The sequence below is a fragment of the Fusarium solani genome, assembly GCF_023522795.1.
Source record: "Fusarium solani strain SB1 chromosome Unknown bctg00000016, whole genome shotgun sequence".
Lineage (NCBI taxonomy): Eukaryota > Fungi > Ascomycota > Sordariomycetes > Hypocreales > Nectriaceae > Fusarium > Fusarium solani.
In genome coordinates, this window is record NW_027072142.1 from 829,596 (window position 1) to 856,514 (window position 26,919).

Sequence of the window (26,919 nt, forward strand, 5' to 3'; positions counted from 1 at the left end):
ACAGATGACGGCAAAGAAGTACAAATCACTTAACACCGCCGACTGAAGTCGACAATCGGCGAGCCCCAGTGTTTGCCGAGCCTCAAGAGCTGTCAGTGAGAGCACGGCCGGTCAATCTTCGACTACACGTCCGACGCCGTCCACGGCTCAAACACAGACTGTGATGTCAGGGAGATCGAGCGACAACTTGATGGTGTCCAATTGAAGAGCGGGCGCTTCGGAGCACACCACCATATGGCCAAAACCTTGAGGTGAGGGGCTGGCGCCAATCGCTGGGCGCCTAGAGTTTGAGGAGTGGAGCCGTGTAGAACGTTTTTTTTTCCCACTCCGGTTTCGAAAAAGATCGACATTTGAAACATCCCGCTCTAATGACCAAATGTCAGACAATTGGCTCCACAGGGATCATTGATGGCACCAGTCAATTGATGAGAATTATCTAAAGAACAAAAGAAATCGAACAGCCATGTGTTCGGGCACAGCTATTTAAGCTCATGTCGTTAGGATTATGCGACAGGCCAGATGTGAAACCGGATAGTTACATCCGGTCACACGAATGTTATGCGACACCAAAGTCTATGTGCCCTCACCCTCGTGTCGTCCCAAGTCTAGTCTCTGCTGGCACTGTGCTGCTCGCTAGGGCATGGCCAAGCCATTGGACAGTGCGCCCAGTGCATTCCGGTTAGTTTCATCTGCAGAGAAATTAACCCCATTCAGCGTGTCAATCTGGGCCTGGTCATTAGCATCTCATTGTTAAATCACATTGATGGCATGCCCTACTTGACTGCGCCCACAGCGATGTCTGCTGTGGTCCTGCAAGCTATATATCGGGCAGGGGCGCCACCGAAGACTGCATCTGCGTCATCGGCATCAAGCATCCTGCTGGCAGCCTGTTTGTTGAGCACCTTTATCCCCGACCTCACGTCTATCAAGCATAATACTATCCGGGCTAGTGATGACCGTCCGCGGAGCTGGGATCCCTAATCCCAGCCTTCGTACAGTTGTGTCCCACACCGGTGGGAGATCTTACGTTCGGTTTTCACCTAGATGTTATCGCCACCACACCGTACCTAATGATCTCGCCATCCAGTCAGACGAGTACCGCTTCCCAATGTCTCGAAACATCACGCATCAGCCAACGCCAAGTCAAATATGTGACAGCTCATTCTTTGAAGAAGCAATTGATACCTCACCGGTCCCGATAGACGTGGGCCTCGGACCCCCCTACACCGCACCACCGACCCAGCCCACGGAACCCAAGATACCCGGAGGTAACGAAGCACCGCAAAACATGCTGCCAGCCGTTGAGGGAGACAAAAAGTTGAACCGCCGGTCCCGCAACCGGGGAGGATCGCTAGCAAATTCGGCGCCTTCGGAGTCGATTGCCTCTGGGCACTGCAGTGGGCAGGCAGCAGAGTCACCTAAGCCAAGGAAAAGGGGCCGAAAACCCAAGAAGCAGCCAAAAGAGCAGAAGGCAGCGGGTCAACAGAAGGAGCTTGATGATGGCGATCTTTTCAAGGTTCCCCGCCGCCGCCGAGTCCTCGAACGTAACCGCATTGCCGCCACCAAGTGTCGTGTCCGCAAGCGTGATGAAGCTTCAGCACTCGCCTCTCGCGGACAAGCCGTGGAGGACCAAAACCGCTATCTCTCTACGTGTTTCGACTCGTTGACTGCAGAAATCTACTACCTGAGGACTCAATTATTGTTGCATACAGACTGCAATTGCCTTCCCATCCAGAAATACATCGCCAATGAGGCGAAGAAATCTGTGGATAGGCTGCTTGCTTGTTCTTCAGCCTTTCACATCTACGACAGTTCACTGAGTCCCGACTATGGGAGCTCAAGCGGTGCCAGCACTGCCGATTCATTAAATACGCACAGTCCGGAGGCCGACAACTTCCTGCGGACATGGACAAACCCTTTTCAGCAGGGACCTGCGGCATCGGAGGTTAGGAATAGGGACGACATTTTCGACATGGGTTTAGAACCATTTCAAACAGCCGCCATGCTGCCTGATTCGATGGTCTCCGCCCAACGAGTTCCAACGTTGCCCCTCGCCGGATATGTTAACATGGCGCCGCAAGAACATCAAGCGGATTAGATGGCTTAGGACACCCACTGGGAGCTTCCGTGACAGTGGTTATCGTCATCTATATCAGAAACAGGCGACAAAAAAAAATTCTGCGTACTGATTGCAAAATTCCTATGTAGGTCGGGAATCGCCTTTGTTGCTCGTTGCGGGTTGTTTACTCATCATTCTCTTGTATCATGGGATTAAGTGCCGAGTCTGTGGGCGCTTAGTAGCTAGTTGCTCGCTGGTCGTAGTTCTATATGCTTAAACATGTAAGTTGTTTTCGTGAGCAGGTTCAGCGCTTTTCTATCACTCATGTGAACCTCTTAAATATGGGTATGGTGTCAAATGTCTGAGCCAAGCTGTTAATGGTTTGCCTATTCGCTGTGGTGCTGCTCTTCGACTCTGTGTTGGAAGAACTGGGGATTCCCCCTCAACTTCAGGATTAAAGTTAAGGTTTGAAGTTCTCAAACTCAGATCATAGGACTTGACCGCAGGACTTTCTAGGGCTCAAGTCCTAGACCGAATCAGTCGAAGATATAAGGCCTCAAAGGTCCTTCGACTGTAAGGAGTTAATAATAGCAATGACAACAATTGTTATCAAGTGCACTCAGCATTCCTGCGCAATCCAACAACACTCTAAGCCCCGTTTACGGTTAGGGGATATCCTGCAGAGTTTCGAGGGCGCAGCCAGGGCGCTTGAAGGTGACGGGATTCAACGGAAGCGCAAGCAGGGACATTTCGAGTCCTATGGCAATGTGTGGGACGTGATCATGAGATATGAATTCCTGCTGGCAGAATTGGAAAAATCCAAAGCCGTGGTCAATCAATTTCCTGAACCCGAGCACTTCAAGGTTAGCATTAACCTTGGCTGGAAAAAGCTTGACGAATACTACAAGCAGCTGGATGAGACTCCAATATATTACACCTCGCTGGCACTCCACCCCCGCTTATCGTTGGGGTTATTTCGAGAAGGTGTGGTCTGGACGGCCGACGTGGATTTCCAAAGCGAAAGATGTGGGATAGTCTGTTTGGACAGAAATACAAGACGTTGGAAATTTCTACGGAGGATAATGGCGAACCAGCCGCAAAGCGTCAGCGGACACAGTACTATTCTCCGTTTGAACGATACAGGGATGAAGCTCGGATACGTCCTTGCGAAGAAAGGGACTCTGATAAGGAAGAAGATGAGTACGCCAGGTGGCAGAAGGAATTGTTACCTACGGATAGCGACATTCGGGATCCGCTCGAGTATTGGCATGCGCGGCGGTTCAAGTACCTAGGCTGTCGCGAATGGCAGTGGACTTTATGACGGTTCAGGCGATGGCCCTAAGTGCGAGAGGCTATTCTCGGCGGCAGGCCGCATGGTGGCGCCTCTCCGGAATCAGCTAGAGGCAAGTGCCATTGCTATTTGCCTGGTGCTGCGGTCATGGCTGCCAGGCAGGAAGTTGATCCTATGAAGTTGGACAAAGCGGATGATACAATGGGTGAGAATTCGGTCGAGGCGAAGTCAGTAAGAGAATGGCTTAGGGATTTACCAATGCAGATGCAGGAGGAGGAGGCAAGGTGGGAGTCAGCTTGCGTTGGGTCGTTGTGTCAGAAGTTTGAGTGGTGCAACATGGGTGCAGACCGAAGAGATGATTGAATTGCGCTGCTTTCTATCTAAGGGGCCGACGAAGGTCGGTCTCTTATACCTATGTTCAATCTGCCGATATCATAGGTAGTAGTCTGCTGCCTGACGCTAGTTGTGGTGCAGCGTTCACGATGATCGTGATCCTTGTCTCATTCCAACACGGGTACCAAGCCAGCAGTGAAGGTAGGACTAGGCCCTACGCGGCATGCGCGCTGGTCAACCAGCAACGCAACCCCAACCAACTCCTCGGTTGATCAACTCAACGGAGGAAAAGATTATTAAGCAGTCAACTCACTCAATTGAAGGCTGAGGTTGAGTGGATTGCGTTGATCGCCACCTTGCAGTGGGGCCTCTCTCCTCTAAATTCATCCTTCTTTCTGGAGTCTTGCGGCCTCAACGTAGGAGTGCGTTAGAGTAGCATAAGCCTGAAGGGCGACAAACTCGCTAGACGCATTCAAGATGGTCGAAATAGGGGGCTTCCGGAACCGAGACGGTGCTCTGGGGGAGCGTTGGTGCTATAATGCTCTCCACGGATATCTCTCGAGGCGAGATTACCTCCTCGGAGACACAGGGAACTTTGGTGTACGGGCTGTGCTGAAACTCCTTGGGGGCTGCAGCGGTGCGAGGCAGGCGTTTCAGTATGCGCGACAGGATGTTATACGGCGTCTTGGCCGACTTAGTTACCAGCCGGAGACGCCGCAGCATGGTGTGCGCATCGTCAATGGCCTTGAAGACATCTTCTCGGCGTGATAAAGTGTGATGCTTGTCATGCAGAACAGCCGCACACAACACCGCTGCGGTGTCGAATAAGCTGAAGAGGACATGGTGGAACTTGGCATCGTGGGTATATACAAAGTCGAAGAACCTGTGGAGTGAAGCCATAAGCTCCACACAGAGGTCCACGCCATTGCTCTGGATCTTAAGCTCAGCCTCCGAGGGCAGCGACGTAAACTCCTGGCTGAGGAAGGCCCGGACGGGGTCGAGGAGCATTGAGAAAGCCACAGTGCGCATACAGTGCCGGTGGAGGACGACCGATGGGCGAGACCCATCCAGAGACTTGTCTGGGTTGTGCATATCATAGGGAGGAGGAAATTCCTTGACCCATGTCTTGATGATCCTCTACTACTTCTTGATGTCTGCAGGATTTGTGACGTTCTTGGGAGAGCCGAATTGAGCAAGGAGCTGCCGGATGAGGGTCGACTGCATTCTCATGCGCGTCAATGGCGAGTGCTCCAGCCCTTCGAGGGCAGGGCTGGGGAGTCCAACATCACAGTCGGACCGATCGATAATCATAGGTCGCCCGAGGAGATAGGAACTTTGCCTTTGGGGATGAGTTTCTCTAATATTTGATGACAAATGGGGGGGTTGACAATTTACCAGTCCCAGGTGTCCATAATGCTCCAAACTCGTCTCCGAATTTCAAGCTCAATCTCCGGCACTGGGCCGGCTTTCGGCTCCTGATGGAGGTCTGCAGGTGCGGTCAGCTATCATAACTAGAAGACGTTAAGGTGAGGAACACAAGGCTGGAAGGGTACATACACAGCTGCTGGGCCTCTCGAATGGCCGAGTTTAAGATGTGCCAGGACTCGATCAAGCGAGCTTCCGACTTGAGCCAGTAGCAGGAGAGTAAGCGTTGCTGGATGTTGATGAGATGGCTGTAGCCAATAGGGATAGTGCTGCCCAGCTCGTGGGCGGCGTCATAGAACCGCTCCGTGAGCTGCTGGATGGTGTCGCCTAGGCCAATCTCGAGCTTCCTCTGCAAGTTGATGTCAGAATGCTGCAATGCACATGCACAGACCATTAGGAGGAGGCAGGTCCATGGCACGTTGAGTGGTTTGCTCTCTGTTCGGGCTTCCCACCGTTGCTGATACTGCTCCAAAAAGGATGGGGGATAGAGTATGTAATAGTGGAAATTGGCGTGGTCCAAGAAGCCCTGAACCAGGGTATCTGGGATCATCAGTGGAAAATCCAAGAAGCGACCCTTGTACAGCGGGCCTCACTGGTGTATGGTCTTGTAGGGATAACTTGAAGAGCGCGCAATAACTGGGGAGAGGTGCTAGAATCCTCAATATACTCATCCGCTAATGTCTTGACGACCTCGAAGTGAAGCGAGTCAGATGATAGGCCAAACGGCTCAAGCGCGGGGAAAACTCACCGGGTGCTGTAGAGTGAGGGAAAGGAGTACATGCAAAGGCACAGACACAAGTGCGTCAATGCTATGGGTGTCAGCATCCTCGATATTGGGGCCAACGGAGTCGGTGCTGGGGTTTATGTGCTGCTTTCGCTTCCTGTGGCTCTCCTGATCTCCTTTCCTGGTGGAGCGCTGGTTTGTATCCTTATATCGACACTTATGGGCGACCTTACGCTTCCGGCACTGGTTGCAGGGCCACTGGTAGTTGCACTATGTCAGGGTTAGAGACACTAGAAACAGCAGGATAGGCATTGAATGCCTCGGAAAGGGCTCCGCGTGAGGTGAGGGAGGGACGTTGCTTACTTTCTGCTTCTGCCGCGCACACTCGCTGCAAGCGAAGCGAGTACAGGCCTTCTTCTGGACAGGTTTCATGGTGCAGGCTCTGATTGGGGATGCAAGTATGGCCATTTTCAATGACACAAGATGTCAAGAAAGGAAGATACGTGCCTCGCCAACGTTTGTCAACGTTCGCCAACACGAACGTTGTGGACAAGAGACGGGGAAGAGTGGCGATGGGAGGCTTGGGAATCGTTGGCAGATTTAATAGGGGACTAAAACAAACATGTCAGGAGCACTCACTCATGTCAGCTCTGGCCGTCTCTTCACGTGGATCCATCGTCCAGCCTATCAGGTAGTAGTGCAGCTTCCACCCTAGCCTGGGGTCCCTGGCTCGACGGCTGATCTTGCTGTGGCAAAAGACTTTTTTTTTTTTTTTTTTAATAAAATACAACCAAAGGCTGTGTATCACGTCTTGGATTACTGTTTCGATGTCGATAACGTCGCCCAGGATATTCGTGAGTTTGGATGGGCAGTTCGGCACGACGTAGTTGAACCATTTTGTAGGTAGCTCAACCTTAGTGGCTCGAACGCAGCGGCCGATTTCTTGTTCTTAGCGAGGATCTTTTCTCGAATCGTCTTGTTTCGGGGTCGGATGGCGAAACCTGTTGCTCTGTGGTGGATGTCTGGGATGTCTGTCAGTGACAGGTCTAGCGCTTGGCAGGTGGCTTGCCGCAGGGCGTAGTTGGTCAGGGGTTTTGCTCAGTCCTTGTATTCTTCTGGATGCGGATGTCCTCTTCCAGCTTGCTAGTAGGCTTGGGCTGTGTGCGATGTATGACCAGCTGCTGCGCTAGCAACCTAGGCTGGCGGGTCTTGCGGCTTTCCCCGCCCGAGTCTGACGGGGCGCTTCTGGTCGTCATATTAGGTCTCAGAAGTTAGAGGTGTGCAACATGGGTGTGGGCAGAAGAGATTGGATTTTTCGCTACTTTTTTCTATCTAAGGGAGCGACGAAGGTAGGCTTCTTATACCTGTGTTCAGTCTTCCAATATCATAGGCAGTAGCCTGCTGCCTGATGCTAGTTGTGGTCGTTCACGATCATCGTGAACAAGTTCACGGTGATCGTGATCGCTGCCTATTTTTTGGCCCTATTCCAACATCTCGTTCTACCCCGATAGCTTCCTCGAGGTCTATCATCGCTCTAGTCCGTGAGTATCTATAGCCTAGATGAATTCCAAGGTTGTTTAACAACATAGCCCGGTCCGGGTCGTCCGGCGGGAGAGCATCGATAGCTTCTCGGCCTACTCGGATCCCTTCCTCCAGGTCTGCCATCGCTCCAGTCCGTGAGTATTCGCTGCGGTCCGTGAGTACCTAGAGAACTGGTTGTCCCGGGAATCCGAAGCGGCTCGTTAGTAGTCCGAAGTCATTGCCAGGGAGGGAAACTTATCCACCTCTCTTCGAAGCTTCAAAACCCAGAATAGAGTCGGTCCTGGTGTCGAATGATAGTGGAAGATGCATCATTGCCTTCGACCTCGCCCCTGCCTAGAATCACGGCCGAGCCACGAACCCACTGCGTCGAGCTATCACATGCTTAAATACCATTGGCGACTACTCGCACTCAATGCTGACAGTGTAGCTTTGTGGCTTAGCGCAATCCGCTTTCTACTAGCAGAATCTGCATTCGTTGTAACCACCCTTTGGAAAAACTGAGTTCTTGGGATGGAGGCCCTCTAGTCATAGCAGCGTCATGGCTCGTCGTAAGACTTTCAGCTGACAGTCAACGCGTGCTGTGTCGTCAGTTGTCCGCAAGGCTCCGAAGTTAGATTTGTAACTCTTCGCAAATCCACCAGTGCTGGGTAGCCACATGCTCTAGCCTGGTGCAATTGTTATCACTTTCTGTAGAAACACTCGGTCTGGCTAACATGCATGCGGCGCCGCGGTGGAATATGTCCGTCAAAGTCCTGTTTGTGGAAGCAGGCCATCCTTAAGGCCCCTGGCTAGATGCGGGAAGCCCAGACACCTTCGAGCCTTGGACTCAGGCTCCGCCGCGGCCGAAAACATGCATATAAATAGGCGCGCCCACTGCTATCTGAATAGTAGGAGACAGAGACCACCAGCAGTGTGTCATGGCCTTCCCAATCTCCCCAAAGCGATTTGCCTTGCTCGTCGGCATCGACCTGTACTTGAATGACGGCTCAAGAAAAAATGAAAATGGAGAACCACTCTCTCTCGGAAAGCTTCGAGGCTGTGTCAACGATGTCCGGGGGGTTGCGGAGTTACTTCGAAATGAATTCCAACTGGAGGAGCCTCGCATCCTCACTTCTCCCTTGATCCCGTCAAGCTTCACGTGTCCCAGTGAGCCGACTGAGCCGTCAGATCGTCGACCTACATTTGACAACATCAAGAGGGAATTCGACACCGTGGCTGAGCAGGCTGGTCCTGGTGACCTCTTCCTTTTTCACTTCTCTGGGCATGGGGCACGGCTGCAACCGACAAGCAAATCGCCCCCCGGGAGGCCGACAGACCCATCCCTGATGACGATGGACTTTTGCTGCGGAAAACCTGCAGTGAGAGGATGGCAGCTGAACCAGTGGCTGAAAAGGCTCAACGAGAAGAAGATTCGGACCATTTTCATACTCGACAGCTGCCACTCTGGTGGCGCCTTTAGGACTGGTAAAAGCTTTCGAACTCCAGAAGGCTGGAAGAGCATCCCCAACCTTCCCGCCGACGAAGAGGCCATCACAGAGACCGCTACCGAATTGGGCAGCCGCGATGGGGAGTTGGAAAGGTCCTGGTCCATCAACCCGGACGGATTCACGCTGATGGCAGCCTGCGAAAGTCACGAGCTGGCCGCAGAGAAGACTCTCAACGGCATATCTTACGGCGCATTCACCCATGGACTCTTGGCGTGCCTCAAGCAGAACCGGCCAAGCGAGACAATTGTGACTTATCGGAATCTGCGCGACCAGATAGTCAAGCGGGTCCACGGACAGACTCCTCGGGTGTACGGTCGAGACAGGCTGGTATTCTTCGGAGACGAGGAACCATTCTCGGCAACACCCCTCGTCGTGCGACTTGAAGGAGAGAAGATTCATCTTCCCATCGGAAAAGTTCACGGTGTTCGGGAGAGGTCCGAATTCACAACTTATCCGCCTACATCGCACGCAACGTTTTCGGTGGATCGAGTCGACGACTTCGAATGCAGCGCCTCGGTGCCATCGGACACCCACGCGCAGACTTTGCAACAGCACCACTGTCAGATCGTTCCGCGTCGGTGGAGTTTAGGAGACGACATTCTCCAAGTGCTTGTCCATCCCCCTCTGGGGAGCGAATTCCAGCAGGCGCTTCGTGCCACTCTTCAGGATAGGATCGTTGGAGATATCGAGATCACCGAACTCAACGACAGTTACGAACCTGACTCCGACGTTTTCATGGTGACAAAACGTGGCAATGACGGCATTGACATCGCCGGATCTCCGTCTTTGACTGGGTACGAAGGTCCGGTGCGCGGGTTGGACATCCAAGGCGTCAACACCGCTCAGCTGGGCACAAGGTCTGCCATTGCCTTGGCTCACTTGACTCGGTTCAGACAAATCCTCAGTCTCAGTGGAAACGCGTCTCAACAGCTTGGACCATTCGAGCTTACTCTGAAACCAAAGCTGGTTGGGGGCAACCTCTCGGGTGGCCAGGAAATAGACTTCGTGTTCAGGAACACATCCAAATCTCAGCTCCACTTCACGGTCTTGGTGCTCAGTCCTGGATTTCATGTGAAGCAGCTTTACCCTTCAGAGGATTTTCCAAAATCGGTGGATCCGGGCCGCGACGTTTCTTTCACCTTTAACCTGACGATACCTGACCCACTCAACGGTTATCGAGAGCAGCGAGACATAATCCGTACGGTTGTCACGGAAGGCAGGCGGCTTTCCTGGAAGAGCCTGGAACTGCCCGACATCTGGAATGCTGATCAGCTGGCACACAAGAAGAGTGGCTCAGGGAGGGACGCGAGGTTGCGGTCCGAGTGTAGCTTGTGGGTCAAGGACAATGTAATAATAACAACAAAACAAGGTGAAGGAGACAAGGTCTACTGGATGTCACACTTAGTTGATTAGGCGGATAACGTTTTGCTTCTCTTGCCTCCGTTTGCCGACGGAAGTTTCAGCCTCTTGCACCGTTCGTAGGCGCGAATGGCGTCCCATCAAAATGCTTGTTGCCTTTGTGGTTGCTCTAGCTTCTGCGTCGCGACTCTGTGGCGCGCTCATCATTCGGGCGCAACCAGCACATTCCCTTTGTAAAGCAAGACGGCTCTGCAGAGTGTAGGATACTTTACGAGCCATCGTCCACGCCCAGTGCCAGAATATGTGTGGCCCTGCAGGTCGAGGAGTGGGGTTGCAAGGTGCACACAATGCCATCATGCATAAAGTCCAAAGTACCGCTGCGCTGAGGGTGATAAAAACGGAGCACAACGGGGAGGTTTACTGTGGAGGAACGGGTGGGGCCGCAGAGAGGCAGGTACCTACACCTTTGTCGCACTAGGCTAAGAGGAAGGGTGTTGGAATAGGGCCAAAAAAATAGGCAGCGATCGCGATCACCGTGAACTTGTTCACGATGATCGTGAACGACCACAACTAGCATCGGGCAGCAGGCTACTGCCTATGATATTGGAAGACTGAACACAGGTATAAGAAGCCTACCTTCGTCGCTCCCTTAGATAGAAAAAAGTAGCGAAAAATCCAATCTCTTCTGCCCACACCCATGTTGCACACCTCTAACTTCTGAGACTGAGACCCCAAATAAGGCGCTAACTGTTAAAGGCTTAACACTAAGGCGAGTTATGGCTTGGAGCCTTATGCGCACTCAGGAGATATGGAAATCTAAACATATATGAATAAGCTTATGTTCCAAACAAGTTGTTGGAGAAGTGGCATGCAGAACTGAGGGTTCCCCCCTCCACTTCAGAGTGAGAGTTTGAAGTCCTAAACTCAGATCGTAGGACTTGATTGTAGGACTTTCTAGGACTCAAGTCCTAGAAGGGACCCACTCGAAGACATAAGATCAGTCACAGACATCAGCATCATGATCAATCAACAATCATTCTCACTCCTCCTCCATCTTCTGACCATTTGTCCCCATCATTATATGAACACGCGTGTCTGACACGATCACCCCCCAACGCCAGAACGATCACGGTGATCACCTTTCTGATTACCGCGATCACTTACACAATCACCCTGATCAAACCCCAGAGCATGGTGATCAGGCACCATGCCCCCAAGTATATAGTACACGCTCATTCGCACTTTCTTATGTACCAGCTACCTCAGCTATCAATACAACTTGGTTACACTCAATACCCTTGAGCACATTACCAGACGTGACTTACATCCCTTGCTCAGAATACGTCCCTACACTCCCGCCAACATAAACCAGTACGACCGGTTTATCCCTTGGGAAACACACGATCGTCACAGGTGAGCCTTAATTATTAACTCTTGAGTTTTATATCTTTAATTAATAATAAAATAGTTACATTCTAATAATAAAGAGATATAAATCTCTTTTATATCTAAGGCAATATAATTATAGCTATTTATTAGTCTAAATTTTATTGCCTGAGTTTATATGGTTGATTTATTATAAATTTTAATCCTGCTCTTTGGCTGACCTAAGAATTTTTATAAAGACTTTTATGACGGCCTTAACCTCAACCCTAGAGACCACACTGATGAGCTTTTGCGCATTCTTTTCGGGTTAATCTTTTCTCAATTAACCTAAAAATGTTTATCGGTCTCTAAGCGTGAAGTTTTCATCGGTTTCTTCCCCCTGTCTTTATTAACTAGCGCATTTTGGGTTTTGGTAAGAAACCTCATCGGTCTCTTGTAGTGACCGACGTCAGATAAGTGTGAGATAAAAACTCTTAAGAGAGTTTTATTATATTATGCTATTTGGTTTAAAGTAGAGATCGTTATAAGATAGATACATAATAGGGTGCAACCTCAGAACCTCTTCCTCCCCCAATATCACCCCGCCAGATGCCTTGACCCTGATCCCAATAATTAACAGTCTTCGGTCACAACAATACGAGTCACTTCTTCTTGCTATGCCTCTTGTGTGCTCCAGGCACTGTTGTCACTGCCACAGTGTAGTTCTGGCCAGTCTCAGATACAGCATGCACAACGACATCCTCACCAAACGGCCACTCGTTCTTGAACTCGTCGCGGGAATCATACTCAGTGAAATTCTCCTGCGCAAGGCACGCTTTGGCGGCAGCAAGAGCATCGGCACGAAGGACATATGACCCTTGGATGTCAACCTCCTGCGCGCAGCCCGTTCGGTCCTTGTTGTAGTCGATCGTGGTCTGCACCACATAGTGCAGAAGATCTGCACCCTTGGGAAGGACGACAGTACCGTCTGGGTTCGCCAGCAGAGACTCATTGTTCGGCGTTGTGCGGACTCCAATTTGGAAGACCTGCCCGGCGGGTGCACGAGCATAGACAACTACCCCATCGCCGTGCTTCCACTCGTGAGAGCTTGAGTAGACGGAGTACTCCTCAAAGTCATCAGGCTCATATTTGAGGAGATGTAGAGCCTCTCTCGGGCAAAAGTTTTGGCCGCCTCAATGCTGGCATGCGTTGCGAGGACGTAGGCCGAGTGCTTGGCTCCAGAGGGGTCCTCATGGTAGTCGATGACGGTGAGCGTGGTATGATACAGAAGATCGGAATATGTGGACATGATGGAATGTTTCTGTTGAAAGATTGTTGAAAAATAATGTTGGCAGTGGTTACAGAATTATTGGCCAAGGCCGAGAAGCTGATGTCCAAGTTGAGACCCTATTATAGGCGTCTCGGAAACCTCGGCTCATGGTCACACGACTCCATCAGATCATGGATTAAGCTTCCACTTCACCAGCCCATCATATGGATGGTGGACGCTAAGCCCGTATCTCCTGAGTGCGTGAAGCCCTCCATTCGGGTCACGATGAGGGGTTGTAGCCAATTAAAATGCGTCAAATTAACGGTACATAATTCGTCTGCTAAATTAGGTGGTGATAGAAGTTCCCAACAATGCCGCCTTTTACAAATTGGTACATCACAAATACGACATCCCCAAGTGGTCTGACTACGCACCTTTGGCCTCCTCTTCCTCTTCCTCTTGGTGTTGTTCCCGCTGACCTCCTTAAGAGGGCACCAATCCTGAGATTTTGCTCGTACCTGCCCCTGCCGACACCCCTGACAGGCTAGGCAGTCTGATTTAACATGACGGTTGACAAAGTTGATCTCGCGATTGACGTGTTCACGCTGTAATTCGGCCTCCTGTAGATCACGCTCGTCTCCTGCTCGGTAGTGTTTTCTTGCCTGACTGTCGTGACCGTAGGCGTTGAATAATTCGTTATAAATGCACTCTCGCCACTCCCTATGATTCGTGTATCTCTTCCAATTTGGCTGCCCGTGAAGTTGAACAACATAGCTGTTAACAAGGGCCACATCAAGGAGGAAGGTCCAGGCTAGTGCCTGCCACGGGCCCCGGCGTAGGGCATGATCATACTTATAATATGACCTCAATTGGTCACCACGGTCAACATGGTTCATCTCGTCGTTATAAGCAGCAGCCACTGTCGGTATGTTAATCATTTTGACAGCTTCGTCACCAAAAAAACGGCGTATCGGCTTGGCTTCTGACTTTTTGGAGGACGGCTTCTTCCTCTGCTGTATGACACGCTCATCGTCGGCGCCGGTGAACACGGTTGACAAGAATAACACAAGCTTGTTATCCTTCCAAGCGATTTGGTTGACCTAAAGTTACAGCACGAAGACGAATTAGTAGGGGGTTTCTTAGCCAAAAGTGTCTAAAAGTCAGTACCCGGTTGTCGGGGGTTGGTATCGCCTTGACGGCATTAAATTCGTACATTTTTTTGACCTTACCGTCATCGTTCTTATCCCTGACTAATTCCTCGTGGATGCCGCTATTCGTACGAGCCGTGCCAGTGGCCCCGTAGCCCTGCTTACGGAGGTTGCGGAAGAGAGGTGTGGACGAGAAGAGGTTATCCACAAAGACGTGATATGTCGATTTTGGCAATGTTTTTGTAAGGCCAACAACGACGGCTTGGGTCGAATTCACTGCATCATCGTTGTCTCCTGTATCAGGGGCTTTCTCTGCGGCCTTAACTGAGACCTTTCTTCTTTTCTTTTCCTAGGCCGGGCTTGTGAGGGTTGTGAGGGTTGTGATGATAACTCCTGTGTTGAAATTTCAACGCCAACGGCGCCGTATTCCGCCTCTTTGATATGCCATAGCCACTGGATAAAGAAGCCCATTTGGGCTATGACCCAAATCTTGAAGCCCACGGGGTCGGGCTTGCCTTTCATAGTCGTGATAGCGTCACTTTTGCCCGTATAGCGGATTATGCACTCATCGACGGCTAAGTGAGATCCAGGCCGGAATAGCTGCATAGATACGGCTTGTATATGGTCAGACCACTCTTCAACGCCTTGGAATACCCTCGGAAGTGGTGCAGTCTCATCGACTTTGGTGTGGTCAAAGGGGCGAAGGTGCCTGTGGATAAGTTGAAATGTATCGTATGAAATGAACTTAACAAATGAGTGCTCAGCGCGTTGAACACCGGGCTTGGGGCCCCTCCCAATAGCTTCGTATCTTCTTCTTTTCCTTATGCACACCCATATAAACAAGCACTCCAATCATCGTCATCACCTCTGAAGTCGTTGGACCTTCCCATTTGTGGAGTTTTGAGGTTGGCTTCATTTCGGTCTTCCAGCTATCAATCCAGCCGTTTTTCTGAAGCCACGTGACCCAGCTTTTGGTGTAGACGACCCATTTTTCAACGAGGAATATAGGAAGGAAAAGTTGGAATAGCTTCAGAGGCGTTGGAGGCAGTGTGTTGATGTGAAATTGGCGTGGTTCTACTTGGAAGGGCTCGAAGGTCGTGCCTCGGTCCTCTCTTCGGCCGGAAAAGCCGCGGCCCGGGTTGAGTCATTTGGCCAAATGCGATGGCTGTGCCTCTCATCGAGAAAGCTCTTGTCGTCATAGGGATTGATGACCCGGATCTCATCAAGAATTGGAGGGGACTCCATCGTTCTCATCAAAATGAATTGGTGGTGTTTTGGCGGGGAATTGGCACGAAATCTTTCACGGATTAAACTTTCCGTACCCCTCACGTACTTGCGGGGTTCCCGAGGTCATGTGGGGCGAGGTACGGACTGGAGGGCTTCACGCACTCAGGAGATAAGAATGCTAATACGTGCTGAATTCGGGGCGCGGGGTCGACATCGAAGCGCCATTGCAAGCCTGCGTATGGAAGCAACTTGCACGAACGGAGAGGAGCTGCGGCAGGACTCGTTCACAGCTTAGAGAATACGTGTTTATTTATTTATTTATTTATTCATTACGCCCGGCGGCTTAAACCGAAAGGGCACCAATCACTAATATATCCATATAAATACGTGTTTAATGAAACAGAAGGTGCGCATGATCCTCTGTTACACTTTTAGGAGAATTTCTACGCACAGGCCATGTACGATCTGATACTTCAGCCAAGTTTGATTTTCGGGCTACAAGCCCACAAAGTCGCTTACTCTCGACTTTCCAAAGCCAACCATCAGGAGAAAAGTACCTGGTAGATCGCGCAAAGTCGCTGTATCATCGGCGAATGATGTGAATGCTAATTATTACCAAGCCGTGCGAAGGAGGACGCAGAGTACAAAATCTCCACCAGAAGTACTTGGGCATTCCAGCATGACTTTTCCTGAGGGGAGATCGACGCAGAATATTGTGATGCCTTAAAAAGCGGTCGCTCCCCTCGCAAAGTCCAAGTAATGCACTACGCATTAAAAGCATGCGCTTCGCACTGTGAAAAGTGTGCGTGTAATTTGGACGCTGGAATAAAGTTTGGTCCGTGAGGAATCTAATTTCGCACCCTCCTAACCTCAAGGAATTTGTGGAAATCAGAAGGGTTATTTGTTCAGTAAAAGCGGAGCTCAGGCGGCGTCATTCAACCGTTTTTCATGGTACTAGGATCTCCACGTCATCCTTATGTAAAGTCAAGGCGGTACAGATTGTGTGGGTGTGATTCGCATGACAAGGACCTTCTACCTAATTCAGCCTCGCGAAACTTAAATTCGACAACTCTGCACCCTTCCGTTTTTCCATCTCTTCAATTTCTCATCGTCTTATCTCTTTGAAGATGGCACATCCTCTGGAATATCTTGGGGAAACTCCCCGGGCTCGTATGTTTGACGATACCTTTAACTTCGCTAGGTACATCGCCGGAAACACCAGCAAGTCAGCGACGATTTTCAGACGGTACGACGATGTAGCGGTGGCAAACATTCTCCATCTCAGCAACAGAATAGCTTATCTAGAGGAGCAACTCCGCTACCCGAATGCTGACTACTTTCCGCTCTTTGAAAGTATCAACGAGACGCTCGAGAGTTACTGTGAGTATAATGATAACGCAAGGAAAGCGAAAACTGATGTTATTATCCACACGCAGATAAGGCTCTCTTTCCTCTACGAGCACGCTCTCAAGCTTAAGCGTCCGCCCAATCGCAATATTCATGATGTTCAGCAATGGCTGGAGAAAAATAAGTCTCGGTATAGCTTAGGTCCTGAGCACAGATCAAGTGATGAGGAACAGGGTACCACAACAATAGGAGAGGTTTCCTTTTCGGACCTAGTGGCCCTGCATTCACCAGCAGAAGACGATCTGTTGTCTCGACTTGCAGCTGGACCGCTCAGATCCTTGTTTATTGTCGGTATTGCCTTCTCCGAGATCTACCGTGCACCTAATTGAGTACTGTTTAGGACCATGAAGCTTCTCAGGAAGCTTCTAGAGCTGCTAATCGGCGTATTCGATATGTTGACGAAAGGAGAACTTGCGGATTCGCGACGGTTGTAGGGGACACTGATTGCGGTTGGCTTTCTCGTTGCAGCCATGTGGGTATTGTGGCGTGAAGGGCAAGATATGATCGCGAAACTCGGCACAGTTACAGGTTTTGTGGTTCTATTTGCGATCTGGATGGGCTTCTTCACAGCAGCATAAAGAAGAGAAGTTATTACAGCTACGGCAGCTTATGCGGCAGTTCTTGTGGTTTTTATTAGCCAGTCACCCTGCGACTCTTGCCCAAGTCATTGACTTCGGTGGTCGAATCGCCAAGAAGAACGGCAAATCAGAACCCATTGGAACTGTTTGCGACGCTACCGCACGCACTAAGGACAGGGCGGTGAGTCGTGATAGGAGGAGTCGTGATAGGAGGAGTCGTGATAGGCGTAGGACTATCTCCGCTCCATTGAAGCGCATGACTTCGAACTGGGAACATGGGACGAGCGGAATAGGCAAGGGTTGATCCCATACCCAGACTTGGTAGCTTTCTACACCCCAGGGAATGACGATTCGTGGTCCCGGGGCCTGGCTCGTTACTTTCCATTTCTCTTTTTGGTAAGTGAGCCTAAATACCCTTAATTCCTAGTGTCTTTTGATTCGCCTACTTAGGATTCCATTGGAAGCACCGAAAGTGTGAAGTATATTAATGAAGAATGGCCTGGGCGTTATGTCCGTCGAAGTGATCACAGCGATCTGCCCGCACAATGAATTAAGCCAAGCTAATTCTCTCGAGGTCGAGAAGGTCGATTCTGGCTATCGCTCGGGAATGTCGGTGCAAAGCTCTCTGGTCATGGGCCCTATCGCAGAACACTGCTCCGAGGAGCAGAAAGAGCGGTGGCTGCCACGACTGGCTAAGGGTGAACTGATCAGCTGCTTCGGTCTGACAGAACCCATTACGGATCTGTATGGCGGGGTTGGGGCGGGCAGCAGCGATTCTAAGGGTGCTTATATCACCACCCAATCGATATCCTATTGGGCCAAACGAAATAGCATCTACCATGAGCATCAAGCTATGGACTACGGTCTCGGGTGTAGAAACCGAGGCATACATGCCCTCCAGATCACCCGGCTGATAACTCCAAGCAATCGTGCACGCATGTGACCAGGGGCATGAAGGAACAATATGTATTGCAGAACTCCTTGGCCCGTTTGAGGTACATCCTATCTATCTCAAAGTCCCCGACCCAGATGAGCATGATGATGTTAAGGCCCTGATCATGAACCGGGAACAGTCTGAGCCCGGGATTGAGTTTTTGGTTTAAATGCCTATCGGACGCGCTTGGCTCAATCCAGCACTGCTCCCAGCAGGCAATAAGCGCATCAACCGTCGTAAGAGCATATATGCACATAATGATAAGTCTCCTTCTCGCCACGTTCCCCCGCACGTTGCGGACTTGCTCCTTGAGGTCAATGAGATGAAGATCATACCTGAAATCCTGGCTCAAATTGATCCCGCCATGAGGGGGTGTAACTGGCTGTTCCCCAACTACGAGACCCTGGCCAAGCTAATTTTATGCGCCAGCTTGTCCCTTCTTGCAACGGGGAACAGTCTGAGCCCCGTTCATGATCTGGGCCTAAGTTCTCCCACGATCCTTGGGTTTCGTACAATAGTGCACTTGCAGACCCGAGCCGCCTCGTTCGGGGAACCGTTGGGCAAAACGCCGACGAATCTCCGCCCACCTGAGCTGCTCCTCATCCTTCAGTTGTATGAGGAAGTTATATTCGTCGTCTGAATACTTTCTCCGTTTTGCTGGAGCTCGCTTGGTTGTTTTTTTTTGTCGCGACCGAGCGGGTTGAATCGGGGATCACACTGGTGGCATGTGGATGATTTGTGCAAAGGGGCCACTCAAACTGGAATTGAAACGTAGTCTTGCCATTTTCGTGCGTTTCGTTGAAACATTCTCGAGCGGCCATTCCTGAAACCGAGCAAGAAACGCACTGGCCTCAGAGGGAACAGATGTTGCCTGCGATGGTGCTGGACTCAACACGCCGAGTGCCGACGTGTCACGCTCCCTCAATGAGTGTGCGACAGCTCTTGTGGATCGCCGCCTTCGGCGAGAATCTCGGGCACTGGCGGCCGCATTGCGTATCGAACAGGAAGGGGACCTAGAGGCCTTGCGACGCTTGCGATCATGGTGTTCTTCATCATCGAAATCATCGTCTTCCGAGCCAGATCCCTGAACTTTTGGAGGCGAAGGACAATAGTCCTCGTCATGCACACGTTCTGGAACATCGAGGCCATCCTCACTACCAGAGCCTTCAGTATATACGTCACTGTCCTTGTTCTGCACTGTTTCATGTGCATGTGAGGATCTGCGACAAGAACGGCGCCGGGGCGGCAACCCCTGACAGGCTTGCAAACAAATAAATCAAATCAAATCGAGGGTCCAATTCGATTTGATTTGATTTGATTTAATTTAGATCGATTTGGATCTTATTTGGATATCTGGATAACCCCGCTTTTCTCCCAAGATGATATACATCGAGCGGCTCCTATGAGATCTGCTTTGAGGCGGCCTCTCTGAGCCGTGACCATCTGTCCGGCGAGGCTAAATATTCGCTCTGGCTCGGAAGACATGGCCGGAACTGAAAAGAGATTAATTGCCATCCGCGACAGACGTGGATACTGGCGTCTTCGGAGAAGCCAATATTGAATCGGGTCATCCACTAAACAATCACCTGGATCGGTTGTGGCCACCCACTCTGCATACTCATCGAGCATGGCGGACGTCGAAGGTGCAGGTTGAGTACTGAGCTTCCTGATTGAGGCCATAAAGTCATCCAGGTCCGTTGTCTTCCTTGCAACAGTCGGTTGCTCTGGTATCGTATCCTGCTCGACGGGGAGGTTTCGATACTCCTCCCACAGCTCTTGCACAGCCGCCTTTCCTCTGACTAACCAATCCGGATGGTCAGCCCATTGCGACTCGACGGTCGACCAGCGAAATGCAGGATGGAGGACAAGCGCCGCGAGGTACGCAGGGCTATCCTCGGTAAGGGTGTAGTATTGGTCCAGCTTCATCCAGCCGAGGTTGCAACCAATCCGTAGGTACGGTTCCTCATCTCGTTCATGTCGTACCTTTACCTCTTCCAGATGCTTCAAAAGCCACTCCATCGTTAGCAGAACTTCCCAAATCGCGCCAAATTTGCCTTCTTGAGGTCGACCTTCCAGACGCTTGGTCGCAATCTTCAATGGTTTCAGGATCGCCAAATACTCTGCAATCACTGACCAGTCCTCAGTGGCCATCTTATCGTCAACAATCGCAGGCTTCTTGCGGCTCTTCTTCGGCATGGGCTTTGTCCCGTTCTGTGTCCTCCTGGCCACGTACTGGTTCCATTCTGTCACTTCCGCTTGGACCAGAGAATCGAGTGCATTCCGAAGCAAGTAGCCTCGCTCCATCATGGCTTCAGACGAGTTCCAGCGAGTAGCGTTGTCGGGGATGACGTCGTAGGTTGTTTTGTCCTCAAGGCTCAAGGCGGTGTTCTCAATCAACTGGAGCTTGTGGAGCTTCTCAATGCGCTGGCCGGACCTTTGCACCCAGTGCACAATATTGTGCAGCTTGCCTATGGGTCCCTTTGATCTCCAGAGTTTGACCTCATCTTGGATTTCCTTGTCGGCTTGGCAATCCTCCTCAAATGCGTCGGCGTCCGTGCCGAAAAGAATGGATCGGGCGACAAGATTAATAATGTGGCCACAACAACGAAGCCGACGATGCTGCTTCTTGAAACCCAATTCAATACCCAAATCTTCAAGACACGTGTCGTTGCTGTCCGCGTTGTCTGTGACAAAGTACCCAATGTGCTCCTCGATCCCGTATTCGTGAATTATTTCGCTAACGCGGTCGGCAAGGTTTTCTCCGCTGTGACGACCTTCGATGCGTGGTAAGCCTAGGAGAAAGGTACGGAGCTTCCCTTCGTCGTCAAGAAAGTGTACGGTGAGGCCGAGCAGAGAGGTAAACCTGCGAGACGACCACGCGTCAAAGGAGACATTAATGCGGCTGAGTGAACGGCCAAGTAATTCTGTCACGACGCCCTTGTGACGACTGAAGGACCGAACAATCTATTCGCGGATCGTGCTATGGGTAGGAAGGCTTCCCGAATCCACAATGGCGCTGTTTGCGTATGCCATAAGATCGCGAAAGTAAGGGCTCTCAAGCTTGTGAAATGGGATGTTGTCGCACGCCACCCAACGTATAAGTAAATGCTGAAAGCGCACAGGTTCGAATGACGCTATGAATGCGTTCATCAAGGCTTAATCCTTTGGTCGATGAGGGTCCAGGTCAACCATGTCGAAGAGAGTGCGTTGTTTCTTCCTCTGTGGTGGCATTGGTCCGTCTTTATTGATACGGTGAATATCTTCCATATGCCCATTTGCTTGGCTCGTAGACGCAGCGTCATACATGTGGGTGATCGTAGCCTTCTTCCAGTGACACGTTTTGTAAAACCAGAATCGGTGACCAAAGCCGTCTTTCTCGATATCGAATCCATGCTCCCATACCCACCCTGTCCGCGGCCTTCTTTGGTGTTTGCGGATGGAATATCCCGAAAGGCGATTCCAATCGATGCCTTCATAGCCGATGTAGTCGACCGAGAACGATGTATCTTCCTCCACCCCTCCTTTGGACTCTGATAAACTGAGATCGGAGCTGTCAAGGACGCTAAAAGCAGTAGAAGGAGCACTGGAAAGAGCTCTTGACGCCTCGTTGGCGTTCGCAGATTGAGCCATGTCAAATATATGACGAGAGTTATCGTGAATTGCCGATCGCTTTACAATATTCTCAGACTGGGGCACTCATGAAGTAGCGCGATATGTTTACCACAAGGCCGACATAGGCTCAAAATAAACTAATTTCGTGTGCAGCGCGTCGTCAGGTGGTAAAAAGCAAAGTTTTGTGTATCCTTACGCGACGCGAGCAGAGACGTGATACCTGGCAGTGATTTGGGCCTGATTACAGCTGTGGGGCTTATCTAAATAGCCAGATATCCAAATAAATCTGGACGTCGCGATTTGATTTGATTTGGATAATATTATAGCTAATTTGATTTGATTTGATTTAGATAAATTTGATTTGATTTGAATAGATTTGAATTTGATTTATTTGTTTGCAAGCCTGACAGCACGGCCCATGTCTAGCATTATCCATCGAGCTATGACTATAGTCGTTGCAATGCTACCGCTCGTGGAGTAGAGGCGCTTTCTCAACGTGAGCATCCGGTGGCACGTGAACAACATTTGGTATATTATCTGCCACCAGAGGCACTGGCAGATGTTTGGGCCAAGATCCTCGCCACTGCTCAAGAACCAGGATTCCAGCAGTTCCAGGATGTTACCATTCTTCTTTAAGCAAGGAACTTAAAGGTTTTCACAAAGGATATCACCTGGGAGAAAATGGTATCACGATTTCAAAAGTATTGGGCCTGCGCTATTAATAAGAGCTACACCACAATAGATGTCTACTTTGATGTTGGGAAAGAAACTTGCCCTCAGCAGGCATCTCAAGTTGTACCCTAGAGCCAACTGGCGGCTGGAGCCATCGAGGATCCAACGGAGAAACGAGCGGAAACGTTGCTCTACCGGCGATGTTGATTAGAATCATACGCCTTCCAGGTCGGGAATGGGTCCACTGGCGACCAAGGGATTCAAAAGCAGGTCTTTCATCCGTTCAGCATGCTTCGGGATACTGGGAGCCTGACCATCGAGACTAGAAAGCGCTCTCTACGCCGCGCTGCTGGCCTTCTCTACTCTCAATTCTACCCCAGCGTCAAGGAAGTCTTTGCAGCGGAGAATGTGTATCTATTCACAAACGTAGCCATCGAGACGCTTGCCCTTGATAAGAAGCTAAGAAAGACATGGGAACTCGTTAGAGGTGGTCTCAGCCACCAGCTAGCTGCATTGATCAAGGTATACCTGTATATAAAGCTTCGATGCCATTATGCCTTACTGGGATCTATGCAGAAATCTTTCGGCACGGCATCAGAGAAGAGCATCGTGTTTCCAAGGAGCTAGCTATTCTACGCTGTTGACAACCAGATGAGCTCCCGAGAGCTCCACGACAAGCGCCTTGTCATACCTACTGACGATAGTTCCCCGTACGATAGTTTCACGACCGATACTCTACTTCGATGGGTGCGGTGGAACATCAACAAGTTCTGTGTAGGGTTCGAGATGGTATATAGCTTTCAAGACCCGCACTTCGTGACTTGGGAACACACAAGAATCATACTCATGTTTCTTCGCTATCTCCAGTTTTCGTATACAGGCGGGTTAATACTGAAGGTCGGCGGCTGCTGGCGAGACGTACGACATCAACCCGATGCACTTCAGCCAAATGGACTCTGCCACTGCGAAGGTCTCGGATTTAGGCGCACTATGGAGATGTACGGCTGTGCTTGGTTTCTCGACAAGATCCACTAGAATACGCTCACTTTCCGCTAACCCCATGCTGCCTACATGATGTTCGACAACCCATCCATGCGGACTATTTGCAATGCTCGATAACACTAATCTTGAGATGTACGGGATCGATTTTATTTAAGTGGATAAGGCTTACCAATGGGCGCTCGAGTTCAGTGCCATTCCTACATGTCTCGACCTCCTAAAGAATTACCTTCGAGAGCTATGTCTGTGTGCCTTTCGCAAGGACGTCTTCTTTCACGCGAAGTCGGCTCTGAAGCCAGAATATATGGAGGCTGCATTGTCAGGAGAGATTCCCATCTGCTATGATGGCGTTAATAATGCTATGCTCGAAGATTACTAGCCACTTTAGCTTGTATATGGAAATTGGTTGGCGGTAAAGCATGTTTATATCCTGTTTGCTTGGCTTTGGAAATCGAAGGATGTCTACTTTGGGCGGCAAGGGTGGAATGAGAAACCGTATCATATGTTTCAGCCCGAAGGGCGTTTTATTCAGCCCGAAGGGCGTTTTATTCAGCCCGAAGGGCGTTTTACTCAGTCAAAAAGAATCGAGCATAAAACCTCCTCTGATTGGCTAATTGGCCTGGCATATGCTCAACTCGTGCGCGAATTGGTCGGCTGTTAACGCCACCAAATGAAGGCCTCGCCACAAACCACCCCTGAGCGTTGACTTGGTAACTAGCTAGCTTGACAAACTCTCCAAGAGCTTTCAGGTCTTCTTTACTTCAATGCAATCAATTTGTTGGGTTGCTAAGCACGATCCCGACTGAACAACACCCGTGCCCTTTACTCCTTACACTAATCTCCGTGGCGGCTGCTTCCCTTTTCTATCGAATCTATCAAACCCATCAGGTTGTTAACGGTATCTAGGTTCATATTACCTCCGCAGCCAGCCTACCTCTCAAGATTCCCCAGTTACCCTGCCTCCGGGAAGCAGGCAGTTTCCTCCCTGGTCACAGACCTGATCTAACGACCTCAAAGACAGCCTCTCCATCGAGATCTACCACGGTATTGGACGTAAGCCGTTGCCAAGCTTCCCTGCCCGAGCGATATCCAGCAGTCTAGGTGGGTAAGAGGTGGATATATATACGGCCAGATGGAGGGCGATATACCTCGGGGAGTTCGAAACTGCCACACCTGCAAGCAAGACCTGCCCGAAGTCAAATTTCGAAGCGTCAAGGACCCTACGAAGTTTACAGGAGACTGTGCTAGCTGTAGGGCACGCCGAAGGGAACGTGCAGCTGAATCCCGAGCCGCCGTTGCCGCCATGCGGAATATCGCCTTGAGGCTATCGCCACGCAGAGCCACGAAAAGGACCGATTCTCTAGCTAACCTGACGCCTCCAAGGCGGACTGCGCCAAGGCTTGCGTCTGTGCACGGCTCACAACATCTTGCCACGCCTGCTTTATTCCGTGGCCTGGCGCCCGCACTCCAGGGACTGCCTAGACCTCTGCTGAGGCCACCTACCCCAAGCGCGGTAGAGGGACCTTCCCTTATCCCTCCTACCCTTAGCCTGCCAACAGTAGTTCTGGGCACGCCGATTCCTCAAACGCCAATTCGTCAAGGCACTCTTCCAACGGTTCCTATTGTGCTAGGCACGCCTATACCGCAGGAATTGTTCCCTACCACCCCTTCATTACTCCCACGGGGTCATCGCCGCGGCCGCTATACACGTCAAGGCACCTTTAACCCACGGCCACGGCCACAGCCTCAAGAGCGACAGTTTGATCAGATAGTTGATCCACCTTTTACAGCGGACCTTAACTTGCCTGCCCTTAGTGAGGAGGACCAGGCCCTTGTGCGGGAGTTCTATACTGCCCTGAATGCCGACAAGATGCATAGTTGCATTCGCTGCCGGGAGCATTGGTTCGATATGAAGCGAAACAGCTTGAAAATCTGCGGCCGCTGCATTAGTCGAGACAGGAAGAGAACCCCTGACGAGCCCTACTTTTTTAGCGCTGCGAATAGCCTTGACTTCGGGGAAGTCCCCGGTAATCTACCTGACCTAACAATGGTTGAGGAGATGCTGATTGCTAGGGTTCACGTACACATGAAGGTCCTACAGGTACGTGGCGCTCAATATAAATACCGCGGTCACGTTGTCCACTTCCTTCGCAATGTTGGTAGGCTATTTGAAGAGCTCCCAGCCCTACCTGAAGAGCTAGACATCGTGCTCCTGCGGCCTCCTGATATGGAGGGCGACCCTCGCTTCCAGCAGCAGTTTGCTCGCGATTTCCGGATACGCCGCTCATGCCTGTTGACCTGGCTGCATTACCTACAGCGCCACCACCCGGGCTATCGCGATGTCATTGTGAGCCAGGATCGCCTGCAACGGCTTCCTCTTGACGGCAGCATAGTTGCTTCCATTGCTAGCCAAGTGGCTGACATACCTGACGGCGAGCTCCCCCAAGGCCCTGTCGAGGAGGCTCTAGAAGAGGATCCTAGCGATGCCGACGCCTCAGCGATCCCGAATTTGCAGATTACCGATACCGAATTAAACGCCCTACAGTCCCGATTCCTTCATGGTACCCCTGACCCTGAGTGTATGGCTGATCTTGAGCATATGCCGCCTAGCGCGCAGGCTCAGCACCAGATGCCACTGCCTTCCATTCGCAGAACTCCTATGAATGAATTCAACCGTTCCCAGCCGCTGTTATCGCTCGCGTTCCCTACTCTCTACCCTGACGGCAAGGCGGACTTCGTGGAGCCTCGCCTACGGAGCATCACGTACCAGGACTACCTTGCCTATGCGATGAGATGGCAAGACGGACGTTTTGCCCGCCATAAGACGTGGCCTTTCGTCGCCCTCAACACGCTGTTACGTGCGCAGGTCAGAAAGCGAAGCAACTACTCAGTCAAGCAACACGAAGGCCGCCGTCAACCCCTTACGCGCGCTGACATAGAGGAAGCGATGGCTAAGCCTGACGAGCCAGAGGCTCAGGCCCTGATCCAGTCGATCACGCGCCAAGCCGCCGTAATCAGGGGCACTCGTCCATATTGGTATAAGCAAAGGAAGGAATTGGAGGCATATGCCTATAATCTAGGCAGGCCTGGCCTTTTCGTTACAGCAAGTGCGGCTGATTACCACTGGGAGTCCCTATATCGTCATATGCCTCGATTCTAAGAGTGGAAAGCAGCTCCTGAGGCGGCGCGGATGGCTCTGTCCCGGCAATTACTGCGAGACAACGCCCACATTGCCGCTTATCACTTCCATAAGCGTTATACGCTCTTCAGGACTATTGTCCTGAAGCAGAAGTTTAACCTAACGGACTTTTGGGGTCGCTATGAGTGGCAGGGCAGGGGTTCCAGTCACCACCACGGCCTATATTGGTTAAATGGCCACCCTGACTTAGATCCTGATGATGGTTAGTCCCGAGAGCAATTCGCCCGAATCTGGGGATATCACGTATCTGCTGTTAACCCAGAGCCTCAGCGGGTATAGGCGCCTGGG

General features: G+C 51.0%; 9 protein-coding genes across 9 annotated transcripts; 5 read left to right on the forward strand and 4 right to left on the reverse strand.

The window, feature by feature from the left end:
* Nucleotides 1–952: 952 nt before the first annotated feature.
* MRS44_018618 (uncharacterized protein) lies at nt 953–2,098 on the forward strand (the record flags this gene model as incomplete). Its single annotated transcript, XM_065616090.1, has 1 exon — nt 953–2,098. One exon carries the CDS (start codon nt 953–955, stop codon nt 2,096–2,098), a length of 1,146 nt encoding a protein of 381 aa, XP_065472162.1.
* A 2,047-nt stretch (nt 2,099–4,145) lies between these two features.
* Nucleotides 4,146–4,691, reverse strand: MRS44_018619 (uncharacterized protein; the record flags this gene model as incomplete). Its single annotated transcript, XM_065616091.1, has 1 exon — nt 4,146–4,691. The coding sequence occupies one exon, from the start codon at nt 4,689–4,691 to the stop codon at nt 4,146–4,148; it is 546 nt and encodes a 181-aa protein (XP_065472163.1).
* Nucleotides 4,692–4,823: 132 nt separating this feature from the next.
* Nucleotides 4,824–6,300, reverse strand: MRS44_018620 (uncharacterized protein; the record flags this gene model as incomplete). The annotated part of the gene is made up of 6 exons (XM_065616092.1): nt 4,824–5,022; nt 5,079–5,169; nt 5,241–5,648; nt 5,702–5,798; nt 5,857–6,102; nt 6,196–6,300. The coding sequence occupies 6 exons, from the start codon at nt 6,298–6,300 to the stop codon at nt 4,824–4,826; spliced, it is 1,146 nt and encodes a 381-aa protein (XP_065472164.1).
* Nucleotides 6,301–8,291: 1,991 nt separating this feature from the next.
* Nucleotides 8,292–10,274, forward strand: MRS44_018621 (uncharacterized protein; the record flags this gene model as incomplete). Its single annotated transcript, XM_065616093.1, has 1 exon — nt 8,292–10,274. One exon carries the CDS (start codon nt 8,292–8,294, stop codon nt 10,272–10,274), a length of 1,983 nt encoding a protein of 660 aa, XP_065472165.1.
* Nucleotides 10,275–12,247: 1,973 nt separating this feature from the next.
* On the reverse strand, nt 12,248–15,248 carry MRS44_018622 (uncharacterized protein; the record flags this gene model as incomplete). Its single annotated transcript, XM_065616094.1, has 6 exons — nt 12,248–12,751; nt 12,805–12,906; nt 13,290–13,955; nt 14,023–14,341; nt 14,395–14,712; nt 15,082–15,248. The coding sequence occupies 6 exons, from the start codon at nt 15,246–15,248 to the stop codon at nt 12,248–12,250; spliced, it is 2,076 nt and encodes a 691-aa protein (XP_065472166.1).
* A 1,998-nt stretch (nt 15,249–17,246) lies between these two features.
* Nucleotides 17,247–18,158, forward strand: MRS44_018623 (uncharacterized protein; the record flags this gene model as incomplete). Its single annotated transcript, XM_065616095.1, has 3 exons — nt 17,247–17,396; nt 17,447–17,611; nt 17,790–18,158. 3 exons carry the CDS (start codon nt 17,247–17,249, stop codon nt 18,156–18,158), a joined length of 684 nt encoding a protein of 227 aa, XP_065472167.1.
* A 703-nt stretch (nt 18,159–18,861) lies between these two features.
* MRS44_018624 (uncharacterized protein) lies at nt 18,862–21,779 on the reverse strand (the record flags this gene model as incomplete). Its single annotated transcript, XM_065616096.1, has 3 exons — nt 18,862–19,346; nt 19,538–21,051; nt 21,454–21,779. The coding sequence occupies 3 exons, from the start codon at nt 21,777–21,779 to the stop codon at nt 18,862–18,864; spliced, it is 2,325 nt and encodes a 774-aa protein (XP_065472168.1).
* Nucleotides 21,780–22,721: 942 nt separating this feature from the next.
* MRS44_018625 (uncharacterized protein) lies at nt 22,722–23,468 on the forward strand (the record flags this gene model as incomplete). Its single annotated transcript, XM_065616097.1, has 3 exons — nt 22,722–22,955; nt 23,010–23,042; nt 23,085–23,468. The coding sequence occupies 3 exons, from the start codon at nt 22,722–22,724 to the stop codon at nt 23,466–23,468; spliced, it is 651 nt and encodes a 216-aa protein (XP_065472169.1).
* Nucleotides 23,469–24,735: 1,267 nt separating this feature from the next.
* Nucleotides 24,736–26,592, forward strand: MRS44_018626 (uncharacterized protein; the record flags this gene model as incomplete). Its single annotated transcript, XM_065616098.1, has 1 exon — nt 24,736–26,592. One exon carries the CDS (start codon nt 24,736–24,738, stop codon nt 26,590–26,592), a length of 1,857 nt encoding a protein of 618 aa, XP_065472170.1.
* Between the last annotated feature and the right edge of the window lie 327 nt (nt 26,593–26,919).